We start from the raw sequence: 20,688 nt of genomic DNA, 5'->3' as shown, positions 1-20,688 counted from the left end.
ATGTAATTATTTTTCACCTCTTTAAACATATCTTGAAGCATCACCTGGATTGACCTGCATGATGATTATTAAATTACAAATGCTGAGAAAAGACACATTTGCTTCTTTGTAAGAGAGGATTGGTGTTTCTCTTCTGTGACTTTGGCAGTAACCACCCCTAATTGTTTTATTCCTTCCAGTGCCAAGTGCGCCACCACAGAACATCTCCCTGGAAGTGGTTAATTCAAGGGTAAGTTGGCCAAAAGTTCCCTACTTCATTACTGACTCAGGCACAGTGCATCCACCTGGTTGGGTACAGAATGCCCCACCTCAAAGGGAAGAACCATTTCAGAGCAATAGTAAGTGTGAAAATCCCCTGAGCTGCTTCCATAAGATTTGAATCAATTAAATGATGGATTGGCTTGTTTCAGGTTCACTGATTTTTCATAAATGTTATAAAGACTGAAGGTTATTCTTACCTTGAAAAAAATAGACTTTTTAACCTACATTTATCAGTACATAACTACAGCCAAGTCGGAGAGAGGGCAAGGTAATGTGGAAATAAATAAACATTGAAAGAAGTGGGCTCAAGGAAAACTTTGTTTCCTATAAGTATATTTAGAACTGAACATTTCATCATCATTTCTGTTTTCCCTTAGGAATGTCTACATTGAGGGATATTCTTGAAGCTGAATAAGGTTATTTTTATGAAGCAGTGTTGCCTGGTGAATCATGATATCCTGAATTGAAAAGTTAGTGTAACATTCCTAGGATCAAAGTTTAGAAGCATCTATTTATTTCATTCTAGAGTTGATAGTAAATCAAAGCCATGTCATAGGGTAGAACAGAGAATAAGTGATCTGACCTTGACTCTCATTTCATAACATGTGCAATTTGAGAAATCATTTTGCTATTTCTTAGCCTCAGTTTACTTACTTCCTAAGTAAGGCGATTGGCCTACATGACTTCTAAGATTGGTGTGACGTCAGGGCAACTACATGGGTTTTAGAGAATGTCATATCTTGGATTTTAATCCTAATTTCCTATTTAATAATCATGCGCAGGCTTAGAATGTATTCAACCTAACCAACCCTCAGCTATCATGTCCAGATAGTGTGTTAAGGTACACGTCATTGACATAGCAGAAGCAAGAGGTAATATCTGCAACAAGCCTCTCTTGATGTCAGAAGTTGTTGCCTTACTCCCTGTACAATTCCTCCCAGATGTGAACGTCTACAATGGAGTCATAGTTTGGGACTTCATCAGCTTTGTGTCTGCAGAACAGATTCTCACAGTTAGTTATCTAGCTCCTGAAGTTGTTATCTTCTTATACTTCTTGGCACTATATTGCATAGAAATTAGCGAAACAAATTCAAAAGTAGAAGGGTGAAAGATAAGTGAGCTTAGAGAGGAGAAATGAATAAAAGAAAAGATAAACAGATATAAATATCACCCTAACAGGACTGATTTTTTTAAATTTCCAATCCCATTAAATGTTCTATAGATGTGCCACTCAGATTAAGAGATTCCCAAGGCAGAGCCAAATGTACTTTCACATTTAATGTATGTTGCTAATGAATGAAACTTGGAAACCAGATTGTACTTTCTGTCATTTATATGGCTCATTTTTATTACACAGAAGATAGAAACTGTCACATAAAGAATTGTATGTGTTTTCACATCCCTGAAAAGGAATTGTGAATAAGGCATTATGGAATGACACTGGATTCGATTGCATGTGAATACAATTTACTATTTTACTGAAAAGAGAATGCCTGGATCCAAAATTGATTTTTTAAAACTGACTCACATATATGTGTGTATGAGGACGTAAACAGCTATATCACAGTTTATACACTTCTTTAATATGAAATTTGTCCTGAAACAAAATAGACAGCTTTTCCTTCCGCTCTGGAACAGTCCACTGCTGCACTATTGAACTTGCTCTGTTTCTCATGGCAGAAAAGGGAAACCCTCACTCACCACTCTCTTCCACCTCTCTTGCCCTTTTCCAAGGTTTTAAGGAATTGCTAATTATTATTCTTGAATTTTTACCAAGAGCCAAGGTCCTGGATGATCAGCAATGTACTTTTACGTTCCCCATGTGTTGATGCAGAGAAAGGGAAAAGGGGGTTCTATTTGTTATTCTTATTTGATTTCGAATTGATGAAAGTTTCTCAAATATATCAATAGTTACCCTTAATTGTTACCACTTGAAGACACAGAATGCATGTAAAAAGGAGCATTGTAGTTGAGTATCTTTAATAAATTGCCATTTCAGGACAGAGAATTCTCACTTCAGTGAACTGTGAGCACAGTTTGTTTCAGAGAAAATGACTTGACCTATAGAAAATAGATTTCAGGAAATAATAGTTCATAATGAGGTGGCTATTTCTTGTACTAAAATTTCTTTGTAAGAAATTTTCATAAGGAAAGAAAAATAAGGGTTTGCAGTGTGGACTTTAAAATGTGACTGTTTCATTAGGAAAATTCTTTATTTTTAAATAATTTTATTAGGAGTTCTTACAGCTCTTATGACATTCCACATATCAATTGTATCAAGCATATTTGTACATATGTTAGCATCATTTTATAAACATTTACTTTCTCTGGTTGACCCCTTTGTCCCCCTCCCACCCTCATGACCCTTTGATAAATTATAAGTTATTATTATTTTCATATCTTACTCCAACTGCTGTCTCCCATTACACACCTTTCTGTTTTAATCTCTGTGAAGGATTATGCATCAATCAATGTGATCAATTTCCCCCTTCCTCCCCTCCTCCCCCTACCTTCTTCCTACCCTCCTGTAATGGTTACTCCCATTTCTGTTCCTGAGGGGTTTATCTGATCTGGATCCCATGTGTCGTGAGCTCTCATCTGTACCAATATACATGCTCAGGTCTAGCCAGAAATGAAAGGTAAAACTGAGATCATGATAGTGGGAGGTGAGCAAGTCTCCAAGAGAGGGGTATTGTGTGTTTCATCAGTTGTTATGCTGTGCCCTGGTTGGCTCATCCCTTCATTGTAACCCTTCTGTAAGGGGATACCCTATTGTCTGCATACAGTTTTTGGCCTCTGAATGGACCCTCCTTGTTCTCGACAATGTGTTTTGTTTGTTGGTTTGTTTGTTTCGGGTCTTCTGGTGCCTGTTACCTATCCCTGCCAACACCTCATTATCGCACAGACTAGTGTGCTCCTTCCATGTGCACTTGTTGCTTCTCTGCTAGATGCCTGCTTGTTTAGCTTCAAGCGTTTAAGACTCCAGATGCTGTATCTTTTGATAGCCGGGCACAACCAGCTTTCTTTACCACGTATGCATATGCACCCATTTTGTTTTCAGCGATCTTGTCAGGAGAGTAAGCATCACAGAATGCCAGGTATTAGAACAAAGTGTTCTTGTGTTAAGGGAGAGCTTGAGCAGAGACCCAAAGAACATCCACGTCTTCAATGTATTGCCATAATAATATATGCACATAAGGCAAGGCCCACATTTTATGAATTAATATAGTTACATAAGTGCTCACCTATGTTTCTAACTCTATCCATTGCTTTACTTCCTAGGCCTTTCCTCTATTTCCTTTTACCTTCCTCCTGCCAGGGAAACTCTTGATAAGAATTTTTTTTTTTTAGTGAATTTCCTTTGGAATTCAATTGTTACTTGAACAAATCAATATCACAATTTAATTCCTTGGCTAGTTTATAATGCAGAAGCCCCTAGAATGCAAATAGCTTCTATTGGCACTGGTCTAGCTCCTTATGCTCCATCCCCAAAGTTCTGGGGACAAGCACATCGAAAGTGTGCTGGTGCTTTCTGGTTTGGGGAGTCCTCTTGTAGTTCTTTGAGATCTCTGAAAGTCACTATACCCGTGTCACTTACACATTCACCATGTGCAAGTATGCTTATCAAGTATACTAGGAGGTCCCAGACCTTCACTGACAGAGCTCTCAGCTTAATAGAAAGACATAGGAGACAAAACTAAAAGTCTCCAGCCTTGAGCATTACCTTCCTTTTAAAGAATTAAATATGTGAGATCAAAAGACTAACTCTGAAGTACGGATGAGGACGTTACAGAGCAAAACTCAAACCCAGTACTCTAGGGTTGGCCCAGCCTCACAGGGAAGGATTTTACTATGGTTTCTGAAGCCATCCATCTTCATAGAGTTTCCTGCCAACACAGCTCCTTCTATAAGGAACAGAGAGTGGAGATTAATGATGGCAAAGGGAAATGGCCAGCAGTCATGAGAATGGTGGTATAATGTAAAGTATGTAACCATTGTGAACAAACTGCTCATTGTCCATGGTCTATAATGTAAAGTTTGTAACCATTTTTAACAGACTGCTCATTGTCGATGGTATATGCCTTCTTGTGTCTATTTCACCAAAACAAAGCACAAAACCTAGCCTTCACTCTTAATCTAGACATCTATCTAAGTTAGCAGTATCTCCTCACTGATAAAAAATGAGAGGGTTAGAGAGATCATCTGTAAAACTTCTGCCTCTCCAAACATCTCAGACTGCATTCCCAATTACACCTCTTCCAAGCATTTTCTCTTTACAGGATCAGAGAACATGACAGTCGTCAAGTGACTGAAGTAGACTGGCTTTAGTTCCCCAGTTCAGATATGCAGTTGATTGTTATGGGATGCTGGTTAAGAGTGAGATATTTGAGAAGAATAAGATTCAATAAGATCACAGGGCTTGGATTATTATGCAGATTACGTTTTTTTAAAATAGAATAGTGCCCTCCCCCTTGCCACCCTCCTGATGTAACTGCTTGTCTCTTCTTGGTGAAAGCTTATCCCAAGGCTTCTATGTGGTTGTCATTTTGTGGAATCTCTAAGAGCTGGTACACATTAGGCATTGGCCCAATCATGTCTGTGCCTCCTTCATTGCAGGAGGAGAGTGGTTGCCTCTTCGTGCATTCTAAAGTATCATATTCCCCTGAGTTTCTAATTGGTCATGCTTTAATAACTCGAAAATGAGTTCAGCCATCCTACAATTCCCTTTACCCACTAACTGTCCAAAGGGAGAATTGAAACAGCCATTTCCAACTCAAAAAAACAAAAAACCCACTGATCACTTTGGGTCCAGATGTTTTCTGTGGTCTTTTGACCATACAGAGGAAAGCTACGTCATATCATTGGGTGGAAGCAGAAGAAGCAGCGTGAATCATTTGCATATGATTCCCAATGGGAACACCTACTTGTTAGGCAGCATGAGCAAAAATGTGAAGAAGGAGAAAAGGCGGGAGAGGGGGGATCTGAAGCAATAAAAGTGAGGCACCAACATGAGCTATGCTATTGGTCTGCAGATCCTCTCTGCGCTCTCAGAAACAGGAGCTCTCTGTAGTGTGCAAAGGGAACTTAAGCGCACAGCCTTCATTTCTATGGGCTCATCTTAATTCCTGTCCATGCTGACCCTCCTCTCCTATGGGTTGTAGATGGCGACCCCATTTTTTTTCTTTCTCTCTGAATCATTCTGAATCTTTCCTGAAATGCCTCTTGGCCACTAGCATTTGAGGAGTCAGAACTCTGACCCTTCCTCTCAGAAATGTAGTTTCTGAAATGGATTTAATTTAGCGAAACACTCACTTACTTGATTACATGTAAAGCTGAACTAGAAACCAGCATTTCTGTTTTACCCCATGGCCCCAGCATAATAGTGCTTACACTCACAAACTTCTCACTGATATTTGTACACAATCATGCCAAGCAAACATTTCTGCTTCAACAGAGTACCTGGTCCATTTATGCATCATTTGGATTCAACTAGATGTAGGTCTTGTGTGTTTATTTTATTCCTTGATCTCTTAGTTAATTCAATACTATCTGTTCTTTGAGTGCATCTGATGGTCAGGGGACAGTGATTGAAACATTGCTGAGGAGGGTACTGTGGGGAGGGGGAGGGGTACATAATAATAGGGAAAGGAGCCGTGCTGGCTCTGTCAGGCATGCATTGACTGCTAGTGACAACTCCAGCAGTTCAACCCCACCAGTCACTCCTTGGCAGAACAATGAGATGCTCTGCTCCTTTGAAGGTGTTCAGCCTCAGAAACCCTGCATGTGAGAAAGCCCGCTATTTAGTCTGCATTGACTGGATTACAGTGGTTTTGGGGTTCATTATGAAGAATGAAGTCTTTGGCCTCAACAGTTGTACAGTCTAGTATTACTGGGTTTTCTCCAGAATATATATATATATATATGCAATTAATCTAAATATGATTGCTTTTGCTGCACTAGAGTCACATAGCATATCATAATTAGTGAGCCTCCTTCAAAAATAAAACTGTTTGGCTTATATATGGGAGACCCCATCTGCAGTCCTAACTCATTTTTGACAAGTGAGAATTGTGTTTTTCACTCCATCTTTGTTGAAAATGAAGATATATAATGTATGTGAGATATATATATATATATACATATATATACACATACATACATACACTCATTTAATGAATCAGATTGGTCAAGAATTTAGGCAGATGTGTGAATTGGCCAGGAAGACAGGAAGAAGCACTTTTGTTCCCATTATGAATATGTGCTCTATTCCAAAGCCTTACCTTTATGATATCTTAAAAGGATCTACCAATGAAGACAGTTGTGTGTCATGTTTACTTAGATCTAGAATTTTACATGGTTGTGGGATTCCATAGGAGTAAATCTGGAAACCTAATTTTGATCATGATGATCACTCTCATGTCTTATTACATGGTGAGCCTTAGCTCCTTACTGGAAATCCCAATCCAGTACCTGTGAACTTGCTTTTTCCCAAGTGTAAGCACAACCCATGGTTGAAGGTAGACCAGGAATGGGAAAGTTAATTAGAATAGTGAACAAACAAACACACCACTGCCACCACAGTGGATTGCCATGTTTGGGGTCATATGGTAGGTAGCATGTCTATTTGAACATAGTGTGTGTAAACCACTTAACTAAGAGAACACTCCAGAGATTCCACATTGTCTTTTTCTTTTTATGATGTATGCCTTTGACAGTGTTTTTATTGTGAATCAGATGAAAGTTTTGCATTTCAGATCAACAGTTTTGTATTCAGCAGTTGAAAGAACTTATTAATACCGGCTCTAGTTTACCTTCCTCCCCTCCTTTGATTTCTCTTCTCCTTCTTGTGGGCGGACTGTCTTCTGCTTCCCCCAACTCAACACCTAGCAACCATCTAGCCTATTGTTTCCCCTTCCCTCTGGGATCCCGTTCTGTCACTCCCTCCACAGTCTGCTCCATTCCCACTTAGTACTTCCATGGTCATTCATTTTCTTAGAGTAATTCTTCCCAACTGCCGTACCAAATAATATTCAGTACATGGTGTTTCTCCAGGAAGGAGGTTGCTGTCATTTAAAAAATTGTGAGAACAGCTCATTTGGTAGTAATAAATCCCATGAAAAATATTTATTTCATTCCAATTTTTCCCAAATTATTTTCTCTACAGAACACTTTCAGACAAAAGACAATCTCCAAACCTTTGGCAATGTTTCATGGGTTACATGTGCCACAGAAAATGCACTCAGGTTGCTAATTGCAAGGTCAGCAGTTTGAAACCATCGGCCCCTCCACAGGAGAAAGACAGGGCTTTCCTTACTCCCTTAAAGAGTTACAGCCTAGGAAACACGCAGGGGCAGTTCCATCCTGCCCTATTGGGTCTCTATAGTTGGCGTCCACCTCTATATCAATGAACTTTGTTTGGGAAGATTGTATCCTCTTTCTCCCATCAAAACTTTTTTTTTCGATTCGAATCTAAATCCATATAAAATAAATACTACAAATTGGATTAAGAGAGAAGAAAATAATAATGAAAGGTCAGAAGTGAATCATTATGTACAAAGTTAGAATCATGTTTCTATGCCTATGTGCATAATGTCGGAGAGTTGAGAACATCATCTCTTACAGAACTTGAATATGTTAGAGACCTGATTAAATTTCCATGGAGGTATGAATGTTTTATAATGCAAATAAGACACATAAAAGCATTTTCTAGAATGTCTCATCGTTAATATTTCAAGTGCATCATAATTTATTTATTTTTGCTGTTGCGTGTTTTGCAGTCTCCGCGTTCCATGGTCGTTAAAGGCAGCTCCCAGATACGAACACATTTCATGCCTGACTCTGCCTTTACATCAAATTTATATGTAAATCGTGACAGTTAAGTACAGTATCAAAGATCAGTTAGTCAAACAGTCATGTAGTATATAGTGTACTTTTCTATGTTATTACAAACCAGAGTATGTACAGTTAAGCTTTCGTTGAATAGTTTTAAAGGAATTGGTTTCTAACTTGTAAATAGTCTACATAGCTGTTGTCATTTAGTCTACCTGAGCTAAGGAATTTGACAAAGAGATTAAATTATGTGATAGAATAGCATTCTCCATTGAGTTCTGGTCTCCCTTCAATATCACCTTGTAATTTACATTTCATCACACACATGTCTAAGGCTCCATTTCTGGTTGGCTGTAAAAGCAAAACTCACATCAGCCAGTCCGTGGAGTTTAATGAGATTTCTCTCCAGTCATACATTTTTGAAAAGTGAGAGGTTTAATAATGGGCTTAAATTAAATGAACCTAGGTCTAGTGATAAGGTCCAATTTTAATTTAATTCCTGGAAGTTGCTCTTATAGTTAGAATGGTTGATGAGTTAGAAGACATGAATAGGATCAGGCATACCAGTACATAAAAGTGGTTGCTAACCATATGAGTTGATGTTATAGATTTTAAGACATTTCCCATATGAACCCTTTTTACCCGTTAGTTTTCTTTTCAATATTGGTTATATTGAGAACCCCAGTGACACAGTGGTTAGGTATTGGGCTGCTAAGATGGGAGTGGAGTCGGGGGAGGTGTTGGGAGGATGGGGAAGGGGAGGAGGTGCTTTCATTGGGAGTTATAGACACAGAAATCACCCATAGGGGCAGTTGTACCCTGTCCTATAGGGTGGCCACTAGGTAGCAGTGAGTTTGGGAGTAATGGGGTTGTTGACATGTGACAAGGAGTTCTGGTGGAGGTGTTACTTGACTGCAAGTGAGAAGTTGGCAGTTCAAACCCCACATGCACCTCATGGGAGAAAGATATAACCATCAGACTCCATAAAGGCTGCCTTGTCTGGCACAATTCTGCTCTGTCCCATAAGGTCACTCTGAGCAAGAATCAGCAGGTTTGATTTGGGGTAATGCTAGAAAAGAGCTGTAAATATAAGTACTCAGCCTGAATGATTTCACACGTTAGAGGATTACTTTTTTATTCAAGATGTTCCACACATGTTTAACAGGCAGCCAATCCTAGTTACTGAATGACAACAGCTGTTTTCTGTAGGTGTTTTGTGCCTGCCCATGTGCTGAACTCCTAAAGTAGTCTTCCATCCACTCATCCCTCATAACACCCCATAACCCTAGCGTAACTTAGCAAACTTACGTCTGGAATATCCACTTTGAATGGTTCTTCTTGTGGGGAAAGCTGCAGGGAATGTAATCAATTGTCCTTTCTCAGAGCTGGCCGGCACTCTCAAACACTATTTGTTCTCTTAAGAAAACTAAGCACCGTAATGTCTGAGAGACAAACTTTGAGGCCCTCATTTAAACAACAAAACCTGAAAAGAAGCCTCTAAATAGAGGGCACTTGAATGGAGAAGCGTGTCTGGGAAAAGGCTAGCTTCGTGTACACCCAGGGTAATACTTTCTAAGTAGAACTCACAACCAGTGCAAACCACGGCAAAGGGGGGGTGTTACCTGTGGATGAGTGTGAACCTTATCGGTTCACACATTGCTGCCTTCTAACCGATCCTTGGGGGCTTTGTAGGCCACACAAAAAATGGAGATTGCATTCTGTATAGTATGCAGAGGGTATGGACATATAATGTCCTTATTTGCTGTATTAAAAGATCATATTTCCTGCTGTGCGAAATGACCGGCACTGATGAAGGGTTGAAGCCAGGAGTCTTTATTGAAGATAAAAAGGTGGTAGAAAAAAATTATCCAGGATGTTTCTTGAAAGTAGGGCCTACAGGATGTTTGCCACAACCAGATGGAGACTCGGTGGCAGATAGTGAGAGTCGAGGCTGTGTGTTTGGGCTTACAAAGATGGAATCTTTGCTGGAGCTGTTTAATTCCATGACGATGAGTGGAAGGAAAATTAGTTTAGAGGAAATAATTATTTTTTGACATGTTGAATTTGAGATAACTATTAACTATACAATTAGAGATGCCAAACATGTAGACGATGTGATATATGAGACTAAAGGTCTGAGACAAGCCATGCCCGAAGAAATACATTTCGGAGCCACTGGAATATAGTTGACACACGGGGAGAGCAGAGAGTCAGGAAACAATTGCCTCTCCCGGGGGGCACTGCACATCGAGAGATCCGGCAGATGAGAAGGAGCAAGAGAGAGAGGGGGAAACAATCGAGGCTTGCATGCTTCCAGAAGGTGGAGTCCATTAAATATGCCTTATGTTGATGAGCGATACCATACAGTAAATGAATGACAGCAACGTGACCCCTGGGGAGAAAGCGCATGAAAATGGAGAGGGAGAGGGGAGGGGTGTAATGTGGCGAGTGACTGCAGGGGAGGTTTTTCTTGAAAACAGATTAGAAATATAGATCATTGCTTTAGGAAGTGGTGGGTGTTAGGAAAAGATTTGTTCTAATTATTTCTTTGTCTTCTTTTTTGTTCCCTTTCTGGGTAACATTTTGGAATGTTTAGAGTTCATTCTGTTGAGAGGGAAATTTAAATGATGCTGCAGAGAGAAGGGAAAATCCCCAAAGTGAAGTGCATCATCTAGGACTCATTCATAACTCAAGTTGTACCAACAGTTCCATCCCAGGATGAACCACAAAGAGCCAGAGAGTAAGTGTGGCTGCAGGCAGTGGGTCTGCTCAGATGAGAAGTACTAGTATCATAGTAGGAAGTGTCATCCCCAGAGAGTGAAGACTTGAAGGAAGGAATGTTTTACATTTTAAGAGAGAAAGTTAGGAAATCATTAAGCCAGCTAGCAGAAAAGAGACCAGCAGATAATCCTGTCTGTTGATCAACTTGCACTGATCATGGAGATTTATAGTCATAACTGAAAAGTGCCACGGCGCACCCAGTGGAGTTTGCCTTTTCTCCCAGTCTTTGCTCATTCTCTTGTCCCAACAGGGCAGGCACGTGGGTTTTTCTTGTGTAGCACTGCAAGCACAGAAAGGTTCATGTGAGTGAACAGTGTTTGCAAGGGACTGACTAGAAAGATGATTCACAGCATCTAAAAGACATAAAAAGAGATGAGGAACACAGTGGAGGGGTGAAATTGTGCATTATTCACTATTCAGATCAGTGGAATGAATGTTGTTGTTACTGTCTCTGGAGCCATCTCCTGACCTTTGTACAGTGGAGGGAAATACTGCTTGCGACAATGTCCCATTGAAGCATTGGTTGTGGATGGGATGGTTGTGATCCAGAGGGTTTTCACTGGCTGACTTTTGGTAGCAAACTTCCAGGTATTTCTTCCTAGTCTGTCTTAGTCTGGAAGCTCTGCTGAAGCTTATTCAACATCATAACACCATAAAAGCCTCGAATAACAGATGGGTAAGGCATACATAAGAGGTAAATAGGCCTAAAGTGGACTCCAATCTCAGCCTGGAAGGCAAGATTCTACAATGCAATTGCCAAGACACTCTAGTAGATTAAATAGTGACTTCCATTCCAGCCAAAAGAAACCTGAGCTCTGGAGAAATTATGCAGTATGCCCAGGGGAGAGGGACACCAGTCGCATGCAGCTCCAGGGCAGGTCTGTGGGTTATTCCGCTACACTGCCTCCTACACAGCACTCTTATTGGAAGAGAGTAGATACAAGTCATTATATAAAGTAAACCTTACTTTCAAGTGGAAGATGATCAAGCAGAGGGATCCTCCATCAGCATAACCAGAACTGAGCTTGGAAGGTACAGATTCCCCTGGGTTTCTAAAATGCAGAGAGGAACGGAACAAGGAGAGCATTCAGAACAATGTACTTCCCTGGGCTCTCAGTTGTTCTTGGAGTGAACGCAGGAGGAAGGTTTGGATCCTATGGCTCTTGTGCTTTTTCTGATGAACCAAAACCAAATCAGGTCTGCGGTTTGCATGGGAGCAAAGTACATCTTTCAATAAACTGTATGTTACACATCGTAAAAGCTTAGACCACTTCCAGATAGAATTCTGGTCATTCCTCAATCCCAAGTGATTGAATGCATTTGTTGTTGAACATGGGAAGGGGAAATAATGAAGCCACAGGGACCAGCTTAACTTCAGCTCCCAAGATTTCTTGGCAAATAAAATAGAACCTCTGATTATTTACTAGGACTTTTCTGGAATCATGAGGAAATAAATGTCACCTTCAGAGAAAATGAAAACCGGAACATTGGATAGATATGATATAATCAAAGGATAGCTGACACACCCAAAGGTTAACCAAAGGAACATAAATTAACTAAGAAATGTCAAACAAAAGTTGCCAGGTAATAATGCAATTATCTAAATATGAATATGTTCTGATAAAATGATTCTTTTTTATCATTTTATTGGGGCCTCTAATAGATATAATAATCCCTAATTCAATTAGATCAAGTATAATTGTACAATTTCTGCCACCATCATTTTTTTAAAATCATTTGATTGGGGCTCATACAACTCTTACCACAATCCATACATACATCAGTTGTGTAAAGCACCCTTATACATTCGTTGCCCTCATCATTCTCAAAATCTGCCTTCCGCTTGGGTTCCTGGAATCAACTCCTCATTTTCCTTTTCCCCTCCCCTTCCATCTCCACTCCCCCCTCCCTCATGAACCCTTAATAATTTATAAATTATTATTTTATCTTATCTTACACTGCCCAGCATCTCCCTTCATGCACTTTCCTGTTGCCCAGACCCCAGAGAGGAGGTTATATGTAGATCCCCGATATCGGTTCCCCCTTTCTATGCCGCCCCCTTCCCTCCCAGTATCGCTACTCTCACAGTTGGTCCTGAGGGGTTCATCTGTCCTATATTCCCTATGTTTCCAGATCCCAGCTGTACGGCTTGTGCATCTTCTGATCTAACCAGGTTTGCAAGGCAGAATTGGGATCATGATAGTTGTGGGGAAGGAAAAGTTTAAGAACTAGAGGAAGGTTGTGAGTTTCATTATTGCTACGCTGAACCCTGAGTGACTCATCTCCTCCCCACTACCCCTCTTCAAGGGATGTCCAGTTGTCTACATATGGGCACTGGGTCCCCATCTTGCACTCCCCTCATTCACGATGATATGATTTTTTTCCCCTGCCTTTGGTGCTTGAAATCTGGTCCCCTCAGCCCTTCATGATCACACATGTTGGTGTGCTACTTCCATGTGGGCTTTGTTGCTTCTGGGCTACATGGCCGCTTGTTTAGTTTCAAGCCTTTAAGGCCCCAGACGATATATCACTCGATAGCCGGGCACCATCAACCTTCTTCACCACACTTACTTGTGCACACATTCATCTTAACCATTTATGTGGGAAAGGTGATCACACAATGATGGTTTTTGTTCTGTGGTGTCTGCTACCAGATCCTTTCAACACCTTATGTTCACTTAGGCTTGTGTCCTTCTTCTCTGTGGGCTTTGTTGCTTCTGAGCTAGATGGCCGCTTGTTTGCCTTCAAGCCTTTAAGACCCCAGATGCTATAACTTTTGATAGCCTGGCACCATCAGCTTTCTTCATCACGTTTGCTTATGTACACATCTGTCTTCAGCGATCATGTCGGGAAAGTGGATATCATGGAATGACCGTTTAGTTGAGCAAGGTGCTCTTATATTGAGGGAATGCACACAAGAAGGTCCATTGTCCACCTGCTACCCTACTACTGAATCTATAAATATATGCACATAGGTCTATTTCCTCATAATCATAAATATATTTACATATGTATATGTCTGCATTTAGGCTTGTATGTATGTCCTTTGCCTCCCACTCCTTTCCTCTATTTCCTTAGGTTTTCCTCCTGTCCCACTACCATGTTCAGCCTTCAGTCTGGTTTCAGTAATTCCTCTCGGTTACCTTGCCCTTGGTCACTCCCTACCAGTCCTACCATTCCCTCCCTCCACTGGTTCTGAACCACTCTTTGTTCTCTTGTCCCTGGGTTGACCTACACCTCCTCCCTTGCCCTACCTCCCACCCTCTCATGTCCCTCCGGAACCATTGGTCCCTTTGGTTATTTTCTTATCACATTGTTTTTCCAGTCTATCTTATCTAGTAATATGTGCATAAAAATGCGGATGGCTTTGACAGCATCAAAGTGGCACATAAGAACATGGCATCGATAGCAGCAACACTGACAAGCTAACAAACAAAAAAACCACTGACAAAATTTTAAAGATGAGAAAAAAACAAAAAGACAGCAAAAACAAAAAAGCCTGTTAGTAGTTCAAGGTCTGTTTGTTGACTTTTAGGCATGTTTTCCGGGTGAGTCTGATGGGGTGCCATGTCCTGGCCCCAAAGTCCATCCTTTATACTTCCTTAGGACCTCCTTGCTCTGCTTACCCCGCCCCTCCATTGCACACCCCCAGTGTTTTGCTACAGTGTGGTAAGGTCAGCTCAGTCACACACACCCCACTGTGTCTCCGGTGCTGTCTCATGTAGGGCCATGGGTCAGTGCAGGATGTCGCATCTCGCTCTGGGGCTGGCTATATGGTCCTCTCTGTACAATGGGCACTTCAAGCCAGGCTATCATCTTCTGAGCTTGGTGGGCCCAGGTGTGTTTTGCTCCGTTCTTCCTCCTTCCTTTGCTTCCGCTTCCTTCTGGGTGGTGTGTGGTAGGTCAGTTCCTTTCCCACACCAGCCGATCTATTTTCAGTTTCTGTGGTACTCCTTTCAATGGTGGGGGTCGAGCTAATTCTGGTTGGGGCCTGTGTATGGTCCAGTCTCTTTGTGGACTTCTGCACACGTTACATTTCCCTCCGGGTTTGGCATGTCATGGTGGGGTCCGTATGCATGTTCCAGTTCTGTGGGGAAACAACCAATACTCTCCCCCTGGGTGGGTTAGTGCCCTGTTCCCCCCGTGCCATCCACTCGGTTTCTCCTCACCCTGCTTCTCCCTCTACCTACCCTGCTTCCCCTTCTTTATGTTGGACTCTCGTGTACCTCCCTAGGTATGGCCTGCCCTCCCTCCAATTACCTATGTTTCCACCCATTTATTGTGAGATTGGTGTTTATTCTTCTATTTCTGGAATGCTGGTTGTACTTACCTCAGTGGAGTCATGTTATACCTGTCCTTTTGAGTTTGGCTTACCTTGCTTAACATGATTCATCCCAGCTCTTCCCACAAAATGACATGTTTCATGTGATCATCCGTGCTTTTCAGTGCTGCATAGTACTCCATTGTGTGTATGTGCCAGAGTTTACTAATCCATTCATCTATCAATGGAAGCTTAGGCTGTTTCCAAATCTTTGGAATTGGGAATTTTGCCACAATAAACATTGGAGTGCAGGTGACTGTTTGTGTTTAATTTGCTGCTTCCACCGGGTATATGCCCAGTAGAGGGATGGCTGGGTCATAAGGTAGATCAATTTCCATTTTCTTTAAGTATTGCCAGATTAATCTCCACAGTGGCTGTACAAATCTACACGACCACCAGCAGTGGAGGAGAGTTCCTACTTCACCACAGCCCCTCCAACACTTGCTGCTCTCTGATTTGCTGATTTGGGCTAGCCTCAGGGGTATTAGATGGTATCTCATGGTTGTTTTGATTTGTATTTTTCTTATGGCTAATGACCTGGAACATTTTCTCATATGCTTATTGGCCATATGGGTCTCCTCCCTAGTGAAAGTTCTTTTCAGTTCTTTTGCCCACTTCCTTAGGGGATTAACTGTTTTCCTCTTTATGTAGATCATGATGGTGTTGTAGATTTTAGTAATGAGCCCTTTGTCCAATGTGTCATTACTAAAAATCTTCTCCCAGTCTGTGGGTTGTCTTGTCACTCTCTTAGTGAAGTCTTTCGAGGTGCACAGGTGCTTTATTCTTATTAAATCCAATTTGTTGATTTCCAGTTCACCTGTGTGTGTCCCCTTCCCTATTGCAGTGATCCTATGAGCTCCCTGGGTCAGTGCTCTGAGGTTAGTTCCAATTCCCTCCTTGATGGTTCTGATGGTTGGGGATTTTACTTCTAGGTCTGTGATCCACCTTGAGTTTATTCTTGAGAATGGGGTGAGGTAAACATCTTGTTTCATCATTCTACATGTGGATATCCATGGCTTCCAGCACCCCTTGTTAAAAAGGACATCTGCTTCTCACTTGATGGTTTGGGGACCCTTGTTGAAGACCAGTTGTTTGTATGCTGATGGTTGTACTCTTGGGCTTTCTATTCTGTTCCACTGGTCTGAGTGCCTGTCGCTGTGCCAGTACTGCACTGTTTTGACCACTGTAGCTGTGTAATGGGCATTAAAATTGGGTGAGGCGAGTCCACCAACTGTGTTCTTCTTCTTGAGAAGTTCTCTGCTGATTCTGGGTTTCTTCCCTCTCCATATGAAATTGGTGGTCAGTTTTTCCAATTCTTTGAAGAAGGTTGATGGTATTTGAATTGGTATAGCATTGAACTTGTAAAGTGCTTTAGCTAGGATTGTCATCTTTACTATGTTAAGCCTTCCACTCCATGAGCAGGGAAGGTTCTTCCATTTGTGGAGTGGCTTTTGGTTTCCTGTAGTAGGGTTTATAGTTTTCCTTGTATAGATAGGTCTTTAGTATTTTTTGTTGAATATATTCCTAGGTATTTCAGTTTGTTCTTAGCTACTGTGAAGGGCACTTCCTTCTTAATCCCCTCTTCCATGGTCCTGTCCAATGTATATAGAAAACCTACCAACTTCTGTTTATTGATGTATCCTGCTACTCTTCCATATTCCTCTATCGCTGTAAGTACCCCAGTTGTGGAGCTTTTGGGGTTTTCAATGTACAGGATCATGTCATCTGAAAATAGTGATACTTTCACTTCCTCCTCTTCCATTTGGATCCCTTTGATGTCCTTCTGCTGTCTTATGTTGTTAGCCAGAACCTCCAAAATGATATCGAATAGAAATGGGGACAGGGGGCATCCTTGTCTTGTACCCTTTTTCAGTGGGATTTTTTTTGTTTTTCTCCATTGACTATGATGTTGGCCATTGGTCTTTCATAGATACCTTGTATAAGCTTGAGGAACTTACCTTCCAGTCCTATCTTCATGAGTGTCTTGATTAGGAATGGGTGTTGGATGTTGTCAAATGCTTTTTCTGTATCTATGGATATTCTGGTAGAGCTATTCTAACAACCAAATTAATTCTGATATATCCTCCCTCAGAAGTCACCTTAGTTTAGTCTGATTAAAACACCCACTGGCATCATGCAGTCTAAATATATAATCTCAATAACACTCAATATAGAAATTCATTTATTTCATTTATCACCTTGTTCTTCCACATATGAAATGAAAGTCTCAATTGCAGGATCTTTGTGTTTTCAGAACATTTTATAGAAAATATCATGAATATTGAATATAAATTTATTTTCCAAATACACTGGAAATGTTTAATGGTAGACTTAAAATGGTATGGAGCAAATTGAGAGCTTTCAAATATTAAGATCCCATCACCCATATAAATTCTAATGCAAAAGGGGAGCTTATTGTGTCTTCTCTAACTTTGTCCCCAAGTAAACAATAACATACTCACTTCTTTCTTTTTTAGTATCTCCAGTTCCCCCTATCTAAACATTTCTCATCTTTCAGAAAAGTCTGTTTGACAGTCCACTGTGTGTTTTAGCTGAGAGGCAGTAATTGTTAACTAGAGAGGTGTCTGCTTTATTTTTACATGGATAAAGCTGAAGAGACACACACATAAGGGACCTACCTATGAAGATATACTTCACACTGTCTTGAAATAAAATGTGAAGTCTAGTTTTGAAACATGAAGTTCACTGTAGGTTTGCATCTTTTATACATAGATAGATCTAAACATTGCAGAGAATATGTATGTCTGCGTCTATTGTTGTGATATCAACATATATTTCTTCAGAGATATCTATATTTCAATATTACCAAGTTTACATTTTCTTCAGGGATATCTATATTTCAGTATTACCAAGTTTATGTTTGTGGTATCTGGTTTTTGTTGTATTTCAAAGAAAGGAAAGCATAATTGCATTTCACAGAGATGCCAATGTAGAGAGTCCTTTGATGGAATCAAATATCACGTAATTAAGGGAAGTATTGTCAGTTAACGAAAACCCAAATGCTCTTTTAAAATGGAAGTTTTCTTAGAGAAGAAGGCGATGCAGAGTTTAAAGATTAATTGTGTTGTGGTCTGAGGTTAAATCTTAGTTAAGACTTAGGTTCAGACCCATGCTGCACTTGTTTGTTTAATACTAAAAAATCATTGAGTATTGTTTGCGGAACAAGTCCCTATCTCTTAATTCCATTTTCCCAAGGACTTTTAAGCTGCTTTGTATATACTAAGTGGCAGGCACTAAGGTAACTGTGTCAGCTCCACCAGTCCAATCTGAGGCCTCCCAAGGACTTGGTAATCACCAAGCCTCAGCACCTCCAAGAGCAGCTGTCCCTGATAAGAAACTCTGACAGTGATAGCATGTAGGACAGAGACTTTCTGATGAAGAAGCACCGGTGGCACTGTCGAGAGAGTGATGGACTGCTAAGAACGAGGTCAGAGGCTCAGGCCCACCAGCTTCTTACTGCTCGGTAGCAAGATGAGACAGTCACCTTCCATCATGATTTACAGTCTTGGGAACCTTGTATAGGTCACGAGGAGGAAAGCTGATTCAACAATGGCAGTACTTTTTTTTTTTTTTTAACTTTTTCTATGTGTGGTTTTTTTAGTTCTCTTATAAGAGAGATCAAATTCTGCATTTATGATACAGATAGCAAATGCATTCTGATTGCTTAGAGATAGCAGGGGCATTTTATGACTATCTTATCTTCGAGGAGATTTTGTAAGGCACCAGGTCTGTGAGGCTGAGCCTCAGTTGTAGGTGAAGATGAGAGCCTAGTTGCTGAAGCTCAGAATGACGGAATGACGAAGCCACTGATGGAATCCCAGCTCTAGCTTGGAGAAAGGAATAGTTGAGAGCCCAGTCTTAATGGTCTCAAATTTGAGAGAGAAGAAATATTCCATAGGGCATGTACTTATTTAGAAAGTAGAATGCCATCCCACGCGTATATGCACACACACATGTGCCTATGCATGCACATGCATGTGCCTTAACCACGCACATATAATTCTGTCATTCTGAATGAATTGACCTCCTATCCTGAAAATTGGTGCTTTCCAATAGCAGCCCAAGTGGTTTAGATAAAAATTACCTATAGATCTTACTATAATAAAGTGTAACTAGACCAATGGCTTTTTCACTTTGCTAATATAATAATACCTATTTTAGAACACAAAATATTATATGTAATCCTGATATAATATGCAAAAGGAAAGGTAGTGACTGGTCTTCTTGAGACAACGACAGTGGTATGCTGAAGCCAGCCTGTCCTGGCATAGGAGAAAATGGTAAATTTTTTAAGGAATTATGAGTTTATTGTTAAATACAGACATTATTAAAATTTAAATTGCAGGTACAATGAAGCTGACTTTATTAAAACTCAGGGCAATGCATGTTTTAAGTGTATCACCTCATTATTGTTTTACTCAAAGAATTATGATAAAAATGAGGAGGAATGAAATGAAAGATGAGGTTCTTAATTTCAGTCCTGAAACTAAGAGCCTTGACCCTTTGTATGAGTAAAATAATTAACCAGCACCTGTTATGCAACACTGAGAGCCTAAAATCTCTTAGGAAGTCTGATCATTAAATAAGCTGAAATTTAGTTCAATAAACTAAGTCATCTAACTTACAATACTATCAGCTGAATAGATGAGATTGTCCTTTATTCTTACTTTGAATTATATATTTGCTTTCTGCACTTAAATCTTGGAAAGCAATTTTAAACTTTGTTTATGGAGAGTCTAGTTAGCCCACTAAATGAGAGGTGTAAGCTTCAATTAACCACTTCTATGTTATACTTGGTACTAAATACCTTGATTTTAGAAACAACTGCATGTGTGGCTTCATGTAGTTGGAATCTACTTTTCCTTGGACAATTTTGTGACTATGTGGACCTGCCAATTATATTCTTCAGTAAAATGTTTCTTTTCTGAAAGTATTTTTAGATTCTTGGTTTGATTTGGAATTGATTTTCCTCTCCATGCCGAGAAAGACATGGATGTCAGAGCTTTACTATGGAATGCAAGTTGACAGAGGGAAGCACATAGAAGTCAGATGTTGCCAATCAGAAAATATACTTATTCTTTGACAATCGGGTCTTATAAGGAACTGGCAGTAATGAAAAATGATGCCCTTTAGCCAGAGAGAAATCACTATCATGCTGTCACATCAGATTTGGTTCACCCTACATCAACACTTTTGCTAAAATAATTTTCTTGGGAAATATACTTCTGAATATGCTCTTGGATCTTGGGTAACATTGTAAATGACCGTAAAGTGCAGAAAACAGTATCTGTCATAAGAAATAGCCAATGAAAGCAGTGTGTAAGTGTACATTAGAACTCCTAAGATTCTTATCTTGACATGGACTTTAAAGCAATACTCCAACACTGCAGTACATCCTCTCTACATTCAAAGACAAAAACCAGCAATCCTTTGTCGCAGTTTATGGAGAATTCTAATTCATAACTTGTTTGAGG

The 20,688-nt window shown here is 40.2% G+C and overlaps 1 protein-coding gene across 1 annotated transcript in view; it reads left to right on the top strand.

The window, feature by feature from the left end:
* The window catches only part of DCC (DCC netrin 1 receptor), an 824,140-nt gene that overhangs the window by 501,996 nt on the left and 301,456 nt on the right, over positions 1-20,688 (top strand). The window contains exon 11 of the mRNA XM_075533227.1: positions 180-229. Within this exon, the coding sequence (XP_075389342.1) occupies positions 180-229 (50 nt within the window). The remainder of the gene's footprint in view (positions 1-179; positions 230-20,688) is intronic.

This window comes from Tenrec ecaudatus, chromosome 15, assembly GCF_050624435.1.
Source record: "Tenrec ecaudatus isolate mTenEca1 chromosome 15, mTenEca1.hap1, whole genome shotgun sequence".
Lineage (NCBI taxonomy): Eukaryota > Metazoa > Chordata > Mammalia > Afrosoricida > Tenrecidae > Tenrec > Tenrec ecaudatus.
Note: the sequence above shows the minus strand (reverse complement) of the source record. Positions and strands in the feature narration are given on the sequence as shown.